This window comes from Paroedura picta, chromosome 8 (genome assembly GCF_049243985.1).
Source record: "Paroedura picta isolate Pp20150507F chromosome 8, Ppicta_v3.0, whole genome shotgun sequence".
Taxonomy (NCBI): Eukaryota; Metazoa; Chordata; class Lepidosauria; order Squamata; family Gekkonidae; genus Paroedura; species Paroedura picta.
The window spans coordinates 80,451,412-80,466,904 of NC_135376.1; the positions used below are offsets into that span (position 1 = coordinate 80,451,412).

Sequence of the window (15,493 nt, forward strand, 5' to 3'; positions counted from 1 at the left end):
TCACTTTGGCTTCAATGTGCCACTGGACTCAAACTGTGGACATGGAGAAGTTCATATATATGAAGAATTGTGTGTGCACACGAAAGCTTTTACCCAGGGGGTGCAGGTGAGAGCGACGGGTATGGTCTGGGTCCTGTGGGGACCAAACTGTATGAGGAAAGGCTGAGACTTAGGAATGTTCAGACTGAGGAAGATTAGGTTGAGAGGGAACACAATAGATCACTGTCTTTAATAAGTATCTGAAAGGTTGCCACTTGGAGGAGGACTGGGAGCGGTTCTTGCTGGCAGCACAGGAGAGGACCTGCAGTAATGGCTTTAAACAACAGGAAGAATGGCACCAGCTACAGCTACTTCTCCTGCATGCTTGATCCTGCATTGAGCAGGGAGTTGGACTGGATGGCCTGCATGGCCCCTTCCACCTCTAGGATCCAAGGAAGAAACCTTTGCTGCTCTCCAAGGTGCCACCGGAGTCGCCCTTGGCTCTCCTGCCTGAGACCAGCCCGGCTGCCCCCTGCATCAGTCTCTAGGGCGAGATGCCATTTCCGTGGGCGCCAAGAGGCTTCTCCGTCCACCAAGCGCCTATTCCAGGATTCTTTGTGATGAAACCAGCCAGGCACCGCCCGCCCCCCGCCTCCTTCGGCGGCTGCCCTTTGTGGCCTCACGGCCCTCGCGCGTCCCTGCGGCCTTCCCCATGGCGACCGCGGGCGGCGGCCGAGTTCCCGCCGGCGGCCATGCCGAGGAACGCGCTGGTGACGCTCCGCTACGGGCCCTACAGGAGCTGCGGCGTGGTGGAGCACCGGACCTTCCGCCTGCAGGGCTTGCAAGGTGCGTCCCGCCCACCCGCTCACCCGCCGGCCGCGGAAGCCAGAAGCCCCCCGCGGTCCCCCTTGTCCGGGCTGCTCTGCAGCCAGCCTGGGCGGCGGCTGTCCGGTCGTCCTCCCACTGCGGGCAATGGAAGGAAAGCACTCGCGAGGGCTCTGGTTGCCACCCTCCATGTAGCAGCGGGAGAGCTGCTGCAATTCCAGTTCCTCTCCAGACCACAAGTCACAGTTCCGCTAGGGTCCAGATGGCCATGGGCTACGGAGGCCTGCAGGGGCTCTTGGTCATTGCAGTCCATGGACATCTGGAGAGCCACAGTTTGGCCTCCCCCGTCCTGGAGCGTGGAGGCTGTGGTGGGGTTCTCATTTGCCGAAAAGCAAAAAACGAGGGCCGCCCCCCCCCCTTAAGGGCTCACGATGGCAAACCTCATTTGAAATGCCCCATACGATTGAAGCGGTAAGGATGGCTACGAATTAGGAATTTCCCCAACCTGCCAGCCCCTAAAGATGACATTCTCATCTTCTACCTTTTTTTTAAGAGCCCATAAGAAGACGGACACACACAAAAAGAGGACACTCTAACCCCTACTCTACAGTAGTAATTATTTTGGCCTGTGCTTTTGAATGTTATTAATGCAAGACAGAAAGCGGTGCACAGTTGCTGGAGCGCAAGAGCACAGGTTTGCCCTTAAAGGTGCCTGGACTCAAACATAGTTCTCACATTTGTGAATGCTTTAATTATCTGCTTGCTAATTTGCCACTATTCACAGTTCTTCCTTTAATCCAATCTTAGGCTATACTCAACACTCAGTTACTTATGCGTCTTGTCTCCAAGTGGCTTTTCTGGGCAACTACACCCCCCCACACACACATACACCCTCTCTCTACCTAGAAACAGCATGATATGGTGGTTAAGAGCAGCAGACTCTAATCTGGAGAATCAGGTGTGAATCTCCACTCCTTCATGTACAACCGGCAGAGTGACCTTGGGCTAGTCACAGTTCCCACAGAGCAGCTCTGTCAGAGCTTTCTCAGCCCCACCTATCTCACAGGGTATCTGTTGTGGGGAGAGGAAGGGAAAGGTGTTTGTAAGCTGCTTTGGGACTCCTATGGGTGGTGTTTTAAAGAACCCCCTTTTTTCCCTTCTATATGTAATGGTTGAAGAAGTCTTATTTCAATGTATCTGAAAAACTACGTGTCCACAAAAGCTTATATCCAGAATTAAACTTTATCAGTTTTAAAGGTGCCACTGGACTTGAACTCTGTTATGTTTGCCCTTGTAGGTCTTATGTTCGAATTATTTATTTCAGTTATTTGAGGTCTTCTTTTCTTACACACCGTAAGACAAGTACAGTCAAGAGGATGAGACCCCCAGTGAACTGTGCAGGAGGGTGTGGACTGCAGAACAAAGAGAACTGAAAGAAACCTGAAACAAAGCATTATATGTTTAAACATGGCACGTTAAATGGTGTAGAGGCCCTCCAGATGTCCTTGGACTATAACTCCCATGAGCCATAGCAAAACAGTAGTATTTACCAGTGCAACATTCTGACACATTTCATTAGGGACCAGTCCTATTGACTTCTACCAAAAAGCCCTCTTGAATAATTTCGTTTTGCATAGAAGAGGGACATTTGAAAAGCCCCTTTAAGGACTTATGTAAAGAGCACTTTAAGGAAGTGCCGGGAGCAGGCACAGAGATGCTACCTTTGGAGGGCCAGCTATGGCATGAAGATACACAACAATGCTAACCTCCTTGTCTCTTTTTGAGTGCAATGCATTTCTCATTGTGCTTAATGAACAGTTAGCTTCAAGGGCTGCCGATTCTCTTTTCTTCTTTAAAAATAAAAATCAAAGCCAGAAATGTACTCGTTTCTTTACATACAGCCCCCCCTCCCTGTACTTGATTTATTATGCAACAGTTCTCTTCGTTTCCCTCAGAGCAGGAACTTGCCATGCTGGAAAATACACCAGCCAAGTCAGACAAGATTCAGTCTGTGGCCGTGACTTTTGAATTGTACATTTGCTGGGTACTGAGTAGTGATGCCTTTAGGGCAGGCTTCCAGTTTACCAGGGGCAAAAGCTCAAACTTCCCAGTTCTCAGTGCTTTTCCTTGGAAGACTGGCTGATTTCAAAGCATCTTCCAAATCATATCTCTGAACTGATAGCACTAAGGTTTTGCCAAAGATTTCCCCCTCTCCCTCAAACTGACAGTTGAAAATGGCATCCAAGAAGTATATATAGTCTGAAAGGGCTTATAAAGAATGTTAAATACACTTCGTTAAAATAGTACCTAAATTTATACAGTATAGAAGAAGAAGAGTTGGTTTTTATAACCCGCTTTTCACTACCCAAAGGAGTCTCAAAGCAGCTTACAATCACCTTCCCTTCCGCTCCCCACAACTGATTGAAGAAAAGAGCAAGAGTCCAGCAGCACCTTAAAGACTAATGACATTTGTGGCAGATTAGAAGCTTTCATGAGCCACTGCTCACTTCTTCAGATGCAGCTAGGATGTGAGTCCATTTGTACTTATACCAGTTGCTGAAAGACAATACCAGGTGAATGACAATAGGCTTGATTGGATTAAGTGCAATTGCCAAGACATAGTAGATGTGGAGAAATCAACATCAGTAATGAGACAGGTAACCTATATCTCAGTTCAGTCCAGAAGGATACATTGTCTTGAGCTTCATTATCAGTTGCAATTCCGCAGTCCCTCTTCCTAATCTCCCTTTGAAATTCCTAGAAAACACCTAGGGCCTTTTCGCACGGGGATCTTTGTTGCAAATTGTTTGCGGAATGAAAAATCGCCATTTAAAATAGTGGAATTCGTCGTTATGCATACCTGCCTTTGTAGTGGAATCAGTTGCGTTTTTTAGTGTTTCCCACAGGCTTCCGGTCTCGGCAGAAATCGCTAGAAAGGAAGCGCTATTGCCAAGCTCGTCCCGCCCCTGGCCGTCAAGCAGCCAATGGGCAGCCGTTAGCATGCTCCCAAACAGCCCCTTTCCCTTTAAGAAAGGTTTTTTTTTAAAAAAAACAGACCCATAGCAACGAATCTAGGTAGATTCGTTGCAACGGAGAGACCCATCCAGCTGCCTAATGTGAGCTGTCGTTTGATTGTATGATCGTTGGCACGCTGCCTCGAGTGATAAAAAAAAATCCCCCCCCCTCTCACGGGCCCGATTTTCGGCTGAATTTATGTGTAAAAAATAAAGGGACTTTATTTCAGCAAACGGGCTTTTATGTGGTTTGTGCTTAGTGACTAAAGGTGAAGGACTGAAGCCAGGGAAGCCTCTAAACAGAAAGAGGCTCGCTGGTGCGTTTATCCCCGCTCACTCGGAGAAAAAAAAATGGCGATCGCTTCGCCGGAAGTTTGGAGGAGAGAGCCAGGGGGAGGGACTTTGAAGAACCAGCAACAATGGTAACGCACAGGTCTTTAGCGCTACTGTTGCAGATTGGTTGCAGGAGTGTATCGCTATCCGGAGGGTGAATCCACTTTTCTGGATTCCCCTGAAAGCGCCACAACGAAGCGCTTTTTGCTGATTGGTTTCAGGATTGTTGCAGATTGTCTACGACGTCGTGGGTTATGGCAAATTAGTAGCGTTTCCAAATAGCAACCATTGTGCTACTTTGAAGCCGTGCGAAATGGCCCTATGAGTTTGCCAGAAGTCATCTGTGACTTGACGGCACTTTCCACCAATGATTTTGTCCCCAATTAATATACGATAACGCGTGTGGCGGCAACACCCCAATGAGTAGTTCAGTGTTATAAAGTTGAACTTGATGAACCAGGAGGACTATCTGAGGCTTTCAAGTCAAATCAGGCACTATCTTTTCTGTAAAACTGATTTTTATTTTTAAAAAATCTATTTTCAACCTCTAGATTTCCCTACTACTCAGACAGCAAAAACGAACATAAATATGCTTAATGCTGCAGGCTGCATCTCTCACACTTTTATGACAGCTTTCAGTGTCTTGGCAATTTTGGCTGTAGAAAATAAATCTCTTAAATCTCCTAAATGCTTTTAAATCTCCTAAATATACTACATGGTACAATGTAATATGCTAAACAAAGGCCAGCAACGTTTTATTCGAGGTGTGAGCTTTCGTGTGCTAGCATATTTCTTCAGGTACAAAGACTAACATGGCTACCCACTTGAACATGGTAAGGTAGATATGATGCATTTATGTTCCTAAAGCTATAAAATAAGTTTAGACTTGGTGGAAAAGTAAGTATTGCATATATTTCGGTTAGCCCCACAATTAGTTTTTTTCCATGGCTTCAGTGTATCGCTATCCGGAGGGTGAATCCACTTTTCTGGATTCCCCTGAAAGCGCCACAACGAAGCGCTTTTTGCGGGTCGGTTTCAGGATTGTTGCAGATTGTCTACGACGTTGTGGGTTATGGCAAATTAGTAGCATTTCCAATTAGCAACCATTGTGCTATTTTGAAGCCGTGCGAAATGGCCCCTAGAATATTCTTGGGAGCAAAGGTTTGTTTGCTGATGCAGAGCTCATGGATAGGGTACCAGGTCCCCCTTGGTCAGATCTAGGCTGGGGAACCCCTGGAGGTTTGGTGATGGGGGCCAGGGAGTGCAGGGACCTCAGTTGGGTACAATGCCATGGATTCCACTCTCCAAAGCATCCATTGTCTTCAGGGGAATTGATCTCTGATGTCTGGAGATGAGCTGTAATTCTGGGGAATCTCCAGGTCCCACCTGGAGGCTGGTTTCCCTACTCATGGACAGGCAACTTGATGTGCAAAGTACTCTCCAAAGGTATGAAACCGGTGGTCTAATCACAGTGACTAAATTAAGTCACACTAAACTCAACGTGTTCTATATAACCTTCCTGGTAAACCTTGTTTCACATGGGTAGCTGTATTTGTCTGCCATAGAACAACCTAGATTCAAATCCGGTAGCACCTTAGAAGGCTAACTACCCAAAAAATCTTGTTGATCTCGAAAACACTATCTGGTTACCATTGCTCATGATATTTAGAGGGCAGGGTAAATATACTGAGTTCATAAACTGGGTGAAATACACATGGGAACCGTGGAGTTCATATTTTTCAAACTGAATTACAAACTGAATTCTTCTACCTTTTGTAAATAAATAGTTTATTAGAAATTATTATGAATGCAATAGAACAAGACTACAAAAGGGATGTCCCATTAAGATAGCTTATTTTTCTTATTATGAGATTGTCATTGTTTGCAATCCCATATTCAATTCTCACACAAACATGCAATTGGTGTTTTGAGGGATGAGAACTGCAAGTCAACGTCCTCAGGTTTTAAAATGTTTCCATATAGGGAAAACACATAAATGATCCCAAACCCTTGATTCTAAACTTCAGCCTTCATTATACCTTTAGCATTGCATTGTAAAGCTTATTAGGAAACAAGTCCCATTGAATTTAGTGGGGATGACATCTGAGTAACTAAATGCATACGATCAGGTTGATGCCTGTCTCTCCCAGAAAGATCCATGAATCACTGAAGCCCGCAGACTTGCATGAAAGTCACGTGCAACTCTCACAAATTTTGCTGTGATATTGGACTGGTTCATACCTGTGTGAGCATCCCCTGAAGCTCCACTACTTGCAGTTCTGGTTAAATGTATGATCTGATCCAATTAACAAGAATCAACAGGAGACAATGAGAAAAATCAATCTATAATAAGCCAAAGTTACAACTAGGATTGTGCGTGGCGGCGTCTGAATTGGCCGCTCCAGGCCGCCGCAGCTAGCACTGCACCACGGGGGGGGGGGGGGTGCGGAGCGTGCATATTCCCTCCCACCCTGCAGTGCAGCGCTGGATGCAGCGGCCTGGAGTGGCCGATTTGGATGTCGCCATGCACAACCCTAGTTACAACCCCTGTGTTGGGGAACTTGGGGAATGGAGCCTGGAAGAGGCAGGGTTTGGAGAGGGCAGTGGCTTCTACAGGATATAGCGCCATAATGCCCGGACTCTAAAGCAGCACTTTCTCCAGGAGAACCCATCTGTGTATCTGTAATTCTGAGAGCTCTCCAGAATCAACCTGGAAGTTGGCAAGCACAGTGATGGTTCTTTCACATCCCAAAGTCATCACCTGCTGCTTTCAGTTATCAAGTGATGACCGTGTATCTGTGCACTGTCCCCTGGTCAAACATTTTCCGGGAAATAATTCCTGTTGTCATTTCCCCCCTCTTGGGTTGCCCATTCTAGCCTCTCACTGCACTCAGGAAGGGAACGGAAAGATCTTACACAAATAGAAGACATTTAGCACAGAAGGAAGAAGCCACCACCTGTGAACATTTGGCAAATATGATGTAAGACCCATGATTACAGCTGTCCATTAAACCTCTTCAGTAAGCCTTGGAAAGCGGCTGGTGATGAAGCCCCTTCCAGACTGTAAGAGCGCAAGAGAGCCCGGCTTCATTAATGGAACTTCTTCCTGGGGATGTGCTCTAAGCAATTAAATTAAAATTCCGCCATTGCATTTGTTCACAGTTGGGGGCAGAGACACATTAAACTTGTTGAACAGTAAAACAGACCTGCACCACCATTTTGGAGCAGGGAGCTGAACTGTTCAAAACTTCAGTTCTGCTTTGGTCATATTTTCTATCTAACCCACTCTCTCCCCCCCCCCCAGTTCAGTTCCAGGTTCTCCCACTAAGACTACAACTGTTGATTTTTAGATTTGGGGGGGGGGGTAATTTCCTGATCAAATGACTTTATCGAACTATACCCATTATCAACATCATGTAACTGTGCATTTTCTCCTCTAGGTCTTGGTTTGTCCTGACATGAATACTTTGCCTGTATTGCATGTAATAACGGGGGGAAACAGCTTGCTTCTGCTTCTGCTGTCAACTCTTTAAAAAAAGGCACAAAAACTAAATGAAAAGGGAAACGGCATTAAATAACAATGTGTACTAGAAGATTTACTCATGTTATTTGTTGCTCTTTATTTACTGTTCGAACCTGACATTTGCGAGTTTCAGAACTGACCAATATTTCTTGTAGCTGTGTTGAAAGAAGACGGACACCAAGTCGTCCTTGAGGAAACACAAGATTGGAATGATGTACAGCTCATAGTGAACGGGGAGACCGTCTTTCAGTGTAACATCAATGACCTGGATTTTGGTAAGTGCAAATGGAGAACAGTGTGGATCAATGTCAACAGAGGCTGCGTTGAGAATCTGTAACAAATCAGGCATGCAGACAGAAGAAACATAGAGCTGATTTCTACCAGAACAAAATTTGAGTCCAGTGGTAATTTTAAGACCAACCACAACTGGTAAGAGATCGCATGGTAGGTTCCCTTTGGGAGAGAGTTCTGCAAAAGAGGGGCTCCTGCTAATCCCACGACTACTGGCGCCACGAATTGTGGAAGGCCACTATTTCTAGCAAATAGTCTCTTTGCTGATGCAGGTGTCAGCCATGGTAAGATATGTAATCTTAGTTCTTTTCCTGGGGGAATCATGTGGAAGAAGGTGTACATCATGAAGTCACTGTCCACATGTGCCAAAGTATCAAAGGTAGCAGTGGAACAGAGTCTAGGTTTGTATCATGTCAGCAGGCACTAGATTTCATGGGCTGTTCAGAGGAAAGTTTATCCACCAATTACTGAGAGATAGCTAAGGAATAGCCCTCTCTGTCTACACATGTGTTAAAGTAACACTGAACTACACTGAATTAGGCAGAATATTCACCATCACAAAAGAAAAGAAAAGAAAAGAAAAGAAAAGAAAAGAAAAGAAAAGAAAAGAAAAGAAAAGAAAAGAAAAGAAAAGAAAAGAAAAATGACTTGATGTTGCTGATGTTACTCTCTTGGAACATGGTGTGAGATTTAACAAGCAGCTAATGATTTGCTGGAACCAGTTTCAGAACATCTTTTTACAGGAGAAATGAGTTCAACATCCTATGTAGAATTGCCCCAGCCTAAATTTCATGATTTCAAGTGGACTTAATCTGGAGCAATTCTGTGTGGGGCTGAAGTGATAATTGCATGTCTGGACAACGTTCAGGTGAGCTGAAGGACGGATGGCCTTGGTTCTTGAAAACTATTTGCAGGGATTTGCCACCTGGTGATTAGTGGTGCTGTATGGACCCACCACAAAGAAAAATCATATTCATAGTAAAAGCAGATACCTAGATTTTGCAAGGTATAAATAGCTGGGTCGATCTTGGGTCAGGCACCAACTGTTACTGTCATGAAAAAAAGGGGAAATGTTGGAAATGTTATATGCATGTGTGTGTCTCTCTCAGGCGGTGATGGCAAACTGGACCCGCTTTGTGAAGAAGCTAGGAAAGCAGTGTTAAATGCCTATTAAGTAAGAGCGACCATTTTTCTTATTTTGATATGCCCGAGTATGATGTCACATTTCTTTGTCCTATTTCTCCAATCAGCCTCTGTGCAATCAGGCAACTTGTATTTTGCTTAGTAAATAAGGACTCCCCCCCCACACACACACACATAGTGAGGGAATGCCAAATGAAAGTTAATTCTTAACTGGCTGGTGGAAGAGAATGACAGAAGAGCATGAACAGATCCCTCTGGGGAGGCAATTGCACAATTTTCATGCTGTGAACAAAAAGGCCCATTCTTAGGTTGCCACGAATCTAGTCTCAGGTGGTGAGGACACCCAAAGAGGGCCCTTGAGGAGGGCTGCAGCAGTTGGGCAGGGTCATATGGGAGTAGACTGTCCTCAAGGTATGTTAGTCCTAAACTGTATAGAGCTTTAAAGTTCAATTCTGCACGTTGAATTTGGTCCAGATGTTAACTGGGAGCCATGGGAGGTGGCACAAGACAAGCGTGATGCGACCCCTATGACCCGTTCCAGTCAGCATGCTGGCTGCCGTTGCTTTTGAACGCTCTTCAAGGGCAGCCCTAGATACAGGGCATTTCAGATGGCTAATCTAACTCTGAACCAATGAAGAAAGAAGTTTCTTTTTGCAGGTTTCTTTAAGCCCTTCAAAAAATGATCATTCGGAAGAAGACACCTACTTTATTAAAGGAAACCATGGACAGCGACACTCTGATGAAGAGGAGCCTTGGAAAGTTTGTTAAAGCGACACTGAACTACACTGAATTAGACAGAATATTCATCATCAGAAAGGAAAACTTAATATTGTTGATGTTACTCTCATGGAACACAGTGTGAGACTTAACAAGCAGATAATGATTTCAAAAGATTTGCTGGAACCAGTTTCAGAACATCTTTTTACAGGAGAAATGGCTTCAAATTTAAAATGTGTGTAGGTGTGTAAATGACATGTTTTTAGTACACTGCTGGGAAGCAAATCCACAGGCAGAAAAAGGCATAGAAGGAATTTGAACTTTCTAATTGGCATCCCCCTAATCTGGATAGTGCAGGCCAACCTAGTCTCAGCAGATCTTCAAAGCTAAGCAGGGCTGCCCCCATCAAATACTTGGATGGGAGACCACCAAGGGAGTGCATGGTTGATGCACACAAAGGCAAGCAATGGCAAACCACCTGTTTGGCTTTTGCCTTTAAAACCCTACCAGGTTGCTATGAGTTGGCTGCAACTTGACATCATTGTCCACCACTACCATCTGTTGATATTTATCTTTTTATGCTACCTTTCTGCCCTCTCAAGGTATCATTTTGCATATTTGGGCGAAGTGCATGTAGCTTAATTTCCCTTTGCTGGAGCTGTTAGTCTGGGCCTAGTGAACTGTGAAAAGTGTGGCCATGCTGTTCTGAAGAAGTCCTCTTGTTGTCCCCTGAAGAGGCCCTTAATGTTGGCTTAATGTAGGTTCCACTATAAGTAACAGAAATGTATTGCTGCTTATTAAAAGAGCTCTGACTGACTGCGGCTTTAGGGCTCTGAGCATTGACTGGAACTGGCTGCCAATCTATGGGTGTCAGCCCATCGGGAGAAAAGAAGAAGACTTTAAGATGTGCCTTTTCCACAGATGATGGCCCAGACTCCCGATTCAAGTAGAAGAAACATCATACCTGAAAAATGGCTACATAAACATTAACAGCAGCGGAATGATCCCATATAACTGTCAGTTTTACGACAGATGTGAACAATTAAGAGTCTGTTTTGAGAAAGACACTGAGAGGGAGTGACTGGAGATGGAATGATCACACCTGGTACATTTCCAACAGAGAAAGAAGGGTATTAAAGGTCTAGAAGAGAACCCAGTTTATGGGAAGCTCTCTCCCTCGTTTTCTATTGCTTTCTTAGCAGTTATTTCTTACCTGTTAGGGGGACCGCTCTCTCTCTTTCCCTGTTTTTTATCTCTTTTCTCTTTCTCATTATTGTTATTCTTTCCCATGGCCTTAAATCCTCATTGACTTTATTTTGTATTCATTAATGCTCTACGTTCCTCCTTAAAGAGCCTTGCATCATTCTCCTCTTCTCCATTTTATCCTCACAACTACCCGCTGCGAGGTAGGCTAATCTGAGAGTGTGTGACTGGCCCCAGGTCATGCAGCAAGCCCCCTGGCAGGGGGGGGGGGATTCAACCCTGAGTCTCCCGGATCCTCGTCCAATTCTGCAACCATGACACCACGGTGGCATTTGCCTCTGAAATGATGAAATGGTCCCAGGCTATTCAACTGAACCATCAACCAGACCTGCAGCCGGTAGATTCTGTTGTTTATTGGTAACGTACTATAATTTAGACCAGGGGTAGTCAACCTGTGGTCCTCCAGATGTCCATGGACTACAATTCCCATGAGCCCCTGCCAGCAAACACTGGCAGGGGCTCATGGGAATTGTAATCCATGGACATCTGGAGGACCACAGGTTGGTTACCCCTGATTTAGACAACTTACCTTGTTAACTACATGAGCTAGCGGTAACACGATCATGGGTTTGCACTGTTTATATGTTTAAATGAAGGCTGTTAATTTTCATTTTCATATTAGTTGTTTCATTTGAAATTAATCATGAGGCATTTCCCCCCACCACCACCCTTTCCAGTATTGTTTTGAAGTGTCTCTAGTTTATTAGGTTGATCATGCTTAATTATTTCCAGATTCATCATTATGCCGTTTCATTCATAAGCGGTCATTACTTATGCTCCCATAAAGCTGACGGCAGCTTGTTACAGCTAAACTCTCGATGTCTTCTTATTGATTGTTACCCACCGGAGTGATAAATAAACCAGATAGAAAGGAACAGTCAATTAATATAATGCTGTTTTGTGTGTATTTATAGCCCCCTAACTGGCAAGACTAAGAATTCATGGGCGGAATTGGATAATACATTCTCTAATATTCACTGACTTCAGGAAGACTATCTCCCAAATTGTATCAACTGGAGATGTAACATGAAAATAGATCAGTCAACCATTTGTACTTGTACCAGTTGCTGAATGACAATAGCAGGTGAACTGAGGATAATATTAGAGTATAACATTTCAAGGCATTTTTAGAAGAAGTGCCTGTTTCAAACCTCACTTTTCTCTACCCTAAGGAGTCTCAAAATGGTTTACGATCTCCTTCCCTTCTTTTCTTCGGGGAGGGGGGGGTGGCTGGGAGAGCTCTGAGAGAACTTGCTGCAAGAGAACTGGTCATATGACGTTACCATTGTGGTGCTTCCCTTTGTTTCCATTGAGAATTCTTCAATTTCCTTAATAACCGGAGGTCAGTTGCAACCCCAGTTTGGCTTTTCTAAAGCAGCTGACAGGGCAACACAGACGTTGCTATATAAAGGAATATCCCCCCCCCTCCCACCCTAAAATTTTAAAAAGAAATCTAGACAGATTTAGACTTGCCTATTCTCCAAATGCCAAGCATATCACCAGCTCAGTGTAACCATTGATGACATTTCAGGCATTCTATATGTTCTTCTCTCCAAACTGACAACCTTTCCTGGCAATATCAGACTGTCTGACTTTGCTACATGGGGTAGATTGTCAAGGTTCTTAGCCCTGTTTCTGGAGGAGATGAACTGTGCAAGCATATGCGTGTTTCCTTTGAAATACGTCCCACTTTTCAATAGAGTTTACTAGCAAAAAAAGGACACTTATTGCACCAAAGGCTGCAATCCTGAGGACTATTCCGGGAATAAACTTACTTCTGAGTTGACTTTCTGAGTTGACTTCTGACCTACCATACTGGCATTGTCCCTCTTTTTAGTGCAGTGTGTTTATATGTTTCAATGGACATTTATAATTTTAACTTTTGTTCAAATGTTTTTATGATCACTGCCTTGTGGGCCCTGACTGGATGGAAAAGTAGAATACAAAGAGCCAGTGCAGTGTCATGGTTAAGAGGGGTGGACTCTAACTTGGAGAGCCGAGTTTGATTTTCCACTTCCCCACCTACGCATGAAGCATTCTGGGGGACCTTGCAGGCAGTTATCCAAGTAGCTGAGATAAATTTGAGAACAGCCTCCTCCTAAGAAGTGCTGATCCTTCAAAACCATCCTTCAAAACAAAAACCCTTAATATTACACCAGCAATATTAGCAAATATTTTCAGATGGACCCAAACCGGCCCTTCCTTCCACCCAATATGAGGGGTCAAGATGTACATAATTCATTAGCAACTGATTATTGTCTGTTACTAGTAGAAATATTCTCCAGTAGCCTTCCAGGCAACATAACACAGTATGAAAAATCACATCTGGCCACCATTTTCCATTCCACTACCTTCCAGGGAGCCTGGCAGAGAACACGCTCCTTTCTCAATCTTTTCCCCTCAATAACCATGGGAGAAGGATTACGGGCGATCCATACTGCCCACACTGCTGTGTTTCGTGGTACCCACTTGTTTCTTGAGACTTGGAGATAAAATCTAAAAAGTCTTGAATGGAACAGGAGGGGGAGAGAGGAGGGATCACTTTGGGTCCCTTCCAGTCTAGGAAAGTACTGAGCTCATCCAAGGTCAGTGTGTCACAGTAGCATGCCTTCAGCTTGCTCACAAACACTTCCTTATATCTCTGGGCTTGGGAATCTCTACTTGTGGCCACTAGGAGAGAAAACCATTCCATTTCTTTGGGAATTGAAATTAAATGTAATTTCTTCCCCAAAACCAAGAACCAGTCCTTACTTCCACCTGCCTTTTTGTGAACCTAGGAGACCTTTGTATCTGCAGGGAGCACCCATGTGGAAGAATGTTTGGCCTGGAACCATCCCAACAATTTGTGATTTGCTCTGCCCATGTAGCAGCCTTTTTGTCATGGTAGCCAATATGCTTTCTCAGTGTCCCAAGGATGGTGACCTCCAGCTTAGAGGGAAAGATGAGAAGCCTGGGCTTCTCATTTGAACCCAATTCTTTCCTTGGTCTGACAATCCACCCACTCTGACTCTTCTTACGTACATCTCATGGCAAATCTTCCTTCACAAAACCTACTGACACATGAATTCAAATGTGAAACTTAATCTCCAAGCGATGTCCTGATGTCCTCAAATGTACCAAGAGAAGCATTAATTAAATAGCTTTACAGCTTTTATGTATTGACTAATTGCCTCATGAAGGCACATTTCGTATTCCCCGAAATGGATCTGAAGTATTCTTCATCACTGAAGAAAATGCATCAAGTGCTTTCCCCTCCGCCCAGGTCCTCACAATTATTTGCTGTGAGGGGAAAAAACAACACATACTTGTGTCTTTGCCAATCAACCATCAAGTGGGCCTAGTGGCAGAATAACACAACAATGCCAAACTGTTCTTATCCAAGCCTTAAATGTGAATAATACGATCATTATATTGCTTTTATCATTTAATGGGGGAGGGGGAAGAGCCTTCATAGCCTTCTGGTGATTTCTGTCTAAATGAGAAGGGTACAGTCTTTTGAAATTGCAGTTTGACAGGACAAAACATTTGCTTCTGTATAATGTGATGTGTCAGGGTAAACCTACACTTGACAATAAGCACTGGTTACTACCCAAAGAAGTAGAGTTGATTTTTATACCTCATTTTTCACTACCTGAAGGAGTCTCAAAGTGGCTTATACTTGCCTTCCCTTCCTCTTCCCACAACAGACACTCTGTGAGGGAGGTGAGGCTGAGAGAGTTCTGACAAGACTGCTCTATGAAAACAGCACTATCAGGGCTGCGACCAGCTCTTCCACCTGGCTGAGTGAGAAGCGAGGAATCAAACCTAGCTCACCAGATTAGAAGCTGTTCCTCTTAACTATGCCAAGCTCGTGTTAGGATGCTGCTTAAAAGAACTTTTGCATAGCTTTCCATATTCTGTGCAATTGACTTGTATATCAGTTTTCCCTTTTCTTTTGTGAACCTGCAGTAAGCTTCTGAACAAGCTGTCTGAAACATGTATCAATAAGTATGCCATTTCTTCCTCTGAATATGAAATTCACAAAAAGCAGTTACAGAACTATGTTAAATGGGTTAAAGTTTTTGCCTGGGCGACTCTCATAACATCTCACCATACAACATAAAGGAAAAGGTAAAGGTATCCCCTGTGCAAGCACCGAGTCATGTCTGACCCTTGGGGTGACGCCCTCTAGCATTTTCATGGCAGACTCAATACGGGGTGGTTTGCCAGTGCCTTCCCCAGTCATTACCGTTTACCCCCCAGCAAGCTGGGCACTCATTTTACCGACCTCGGAAGGATGGAAGGCTGAGTCAACCTTGAGCCGGTTGCTGGGATCGAACTCCCAGCCTCATGGGCAAAGCTTTCAAACTGCATGTCTGCTGCCTTACCACTCTGCGCCACAAGAGGCTCTAACCATACAACATAT

At 44.5% G+C, this 15,493-nt stretch overlaps 1 protein-coding gene across 2 annotated transcripts; it reads left to right on the top strand.

Moving 5' to 3' along the window:
- The first annotated feature begins 669 nt into the window (after nucleotides 1-669).
- On the top strand, nucleotides 670-11,975 carry C8H10orf53 (chromosome 8 C10orf53 homolog). Of its 2 annotated transcripts, XM_077350563.1 has the most exons (6): nucleotides 670-825; nucleotides 7,830-7,949; nucleotides 9,075-9,139; nucleotides 9,766-10,068; nucleotides 10,747-11,471; nucleotides 11,589-11,975. In XM_077350563.1, exons 1-3 carry the CDS (start codon nucleotides 732-734, stop codon nucleotides 9,137-9,139), a joined length of 279 nt encoding a protein of 92 aa, XP_077206678.1. In that variant the 5' UTR covers nucleotides 670-731; the 3' UTR covers nucleotides 9,766-10,068; nucleotides 10,747-11,471; nucleotides 11,589-11,975. The 2 variants fall into 2 exon arrangements, with proteins under 2 accessions (XP_077206678.1, XP_077206676.1); XM_077350561.1 differs by having other exon boundaries at nucleotides 9,766-11,471.
- The last annotated feature ends 3,518 nt before the right edge of the window (nucleotides 11,976-15,493 follow it).

Coding starts and splice junctions, on each gene's coding strand:
- C8H10orf53 (XM_077350561.1), top strand. CDS start 732: ATGCCGAGGAACGCGCTGGTGACGCTCCGCTACGGGCCCTACAGGAGC. Junction 826..7,829: donor CCGCCTGCAGGGCTTGCAAG/GTGCGTCCCGCC, acceptor TATTTCTTGTAG/CTGTGTTGAAAGAAGACGGA. Junction 7,950..9,074: donor CATCAATGACCTGGATTTTG/GTAAGTGCAAAT, acceptor TGTCTCTCTCAG/GCGGTGATGGCAAACTGGAC.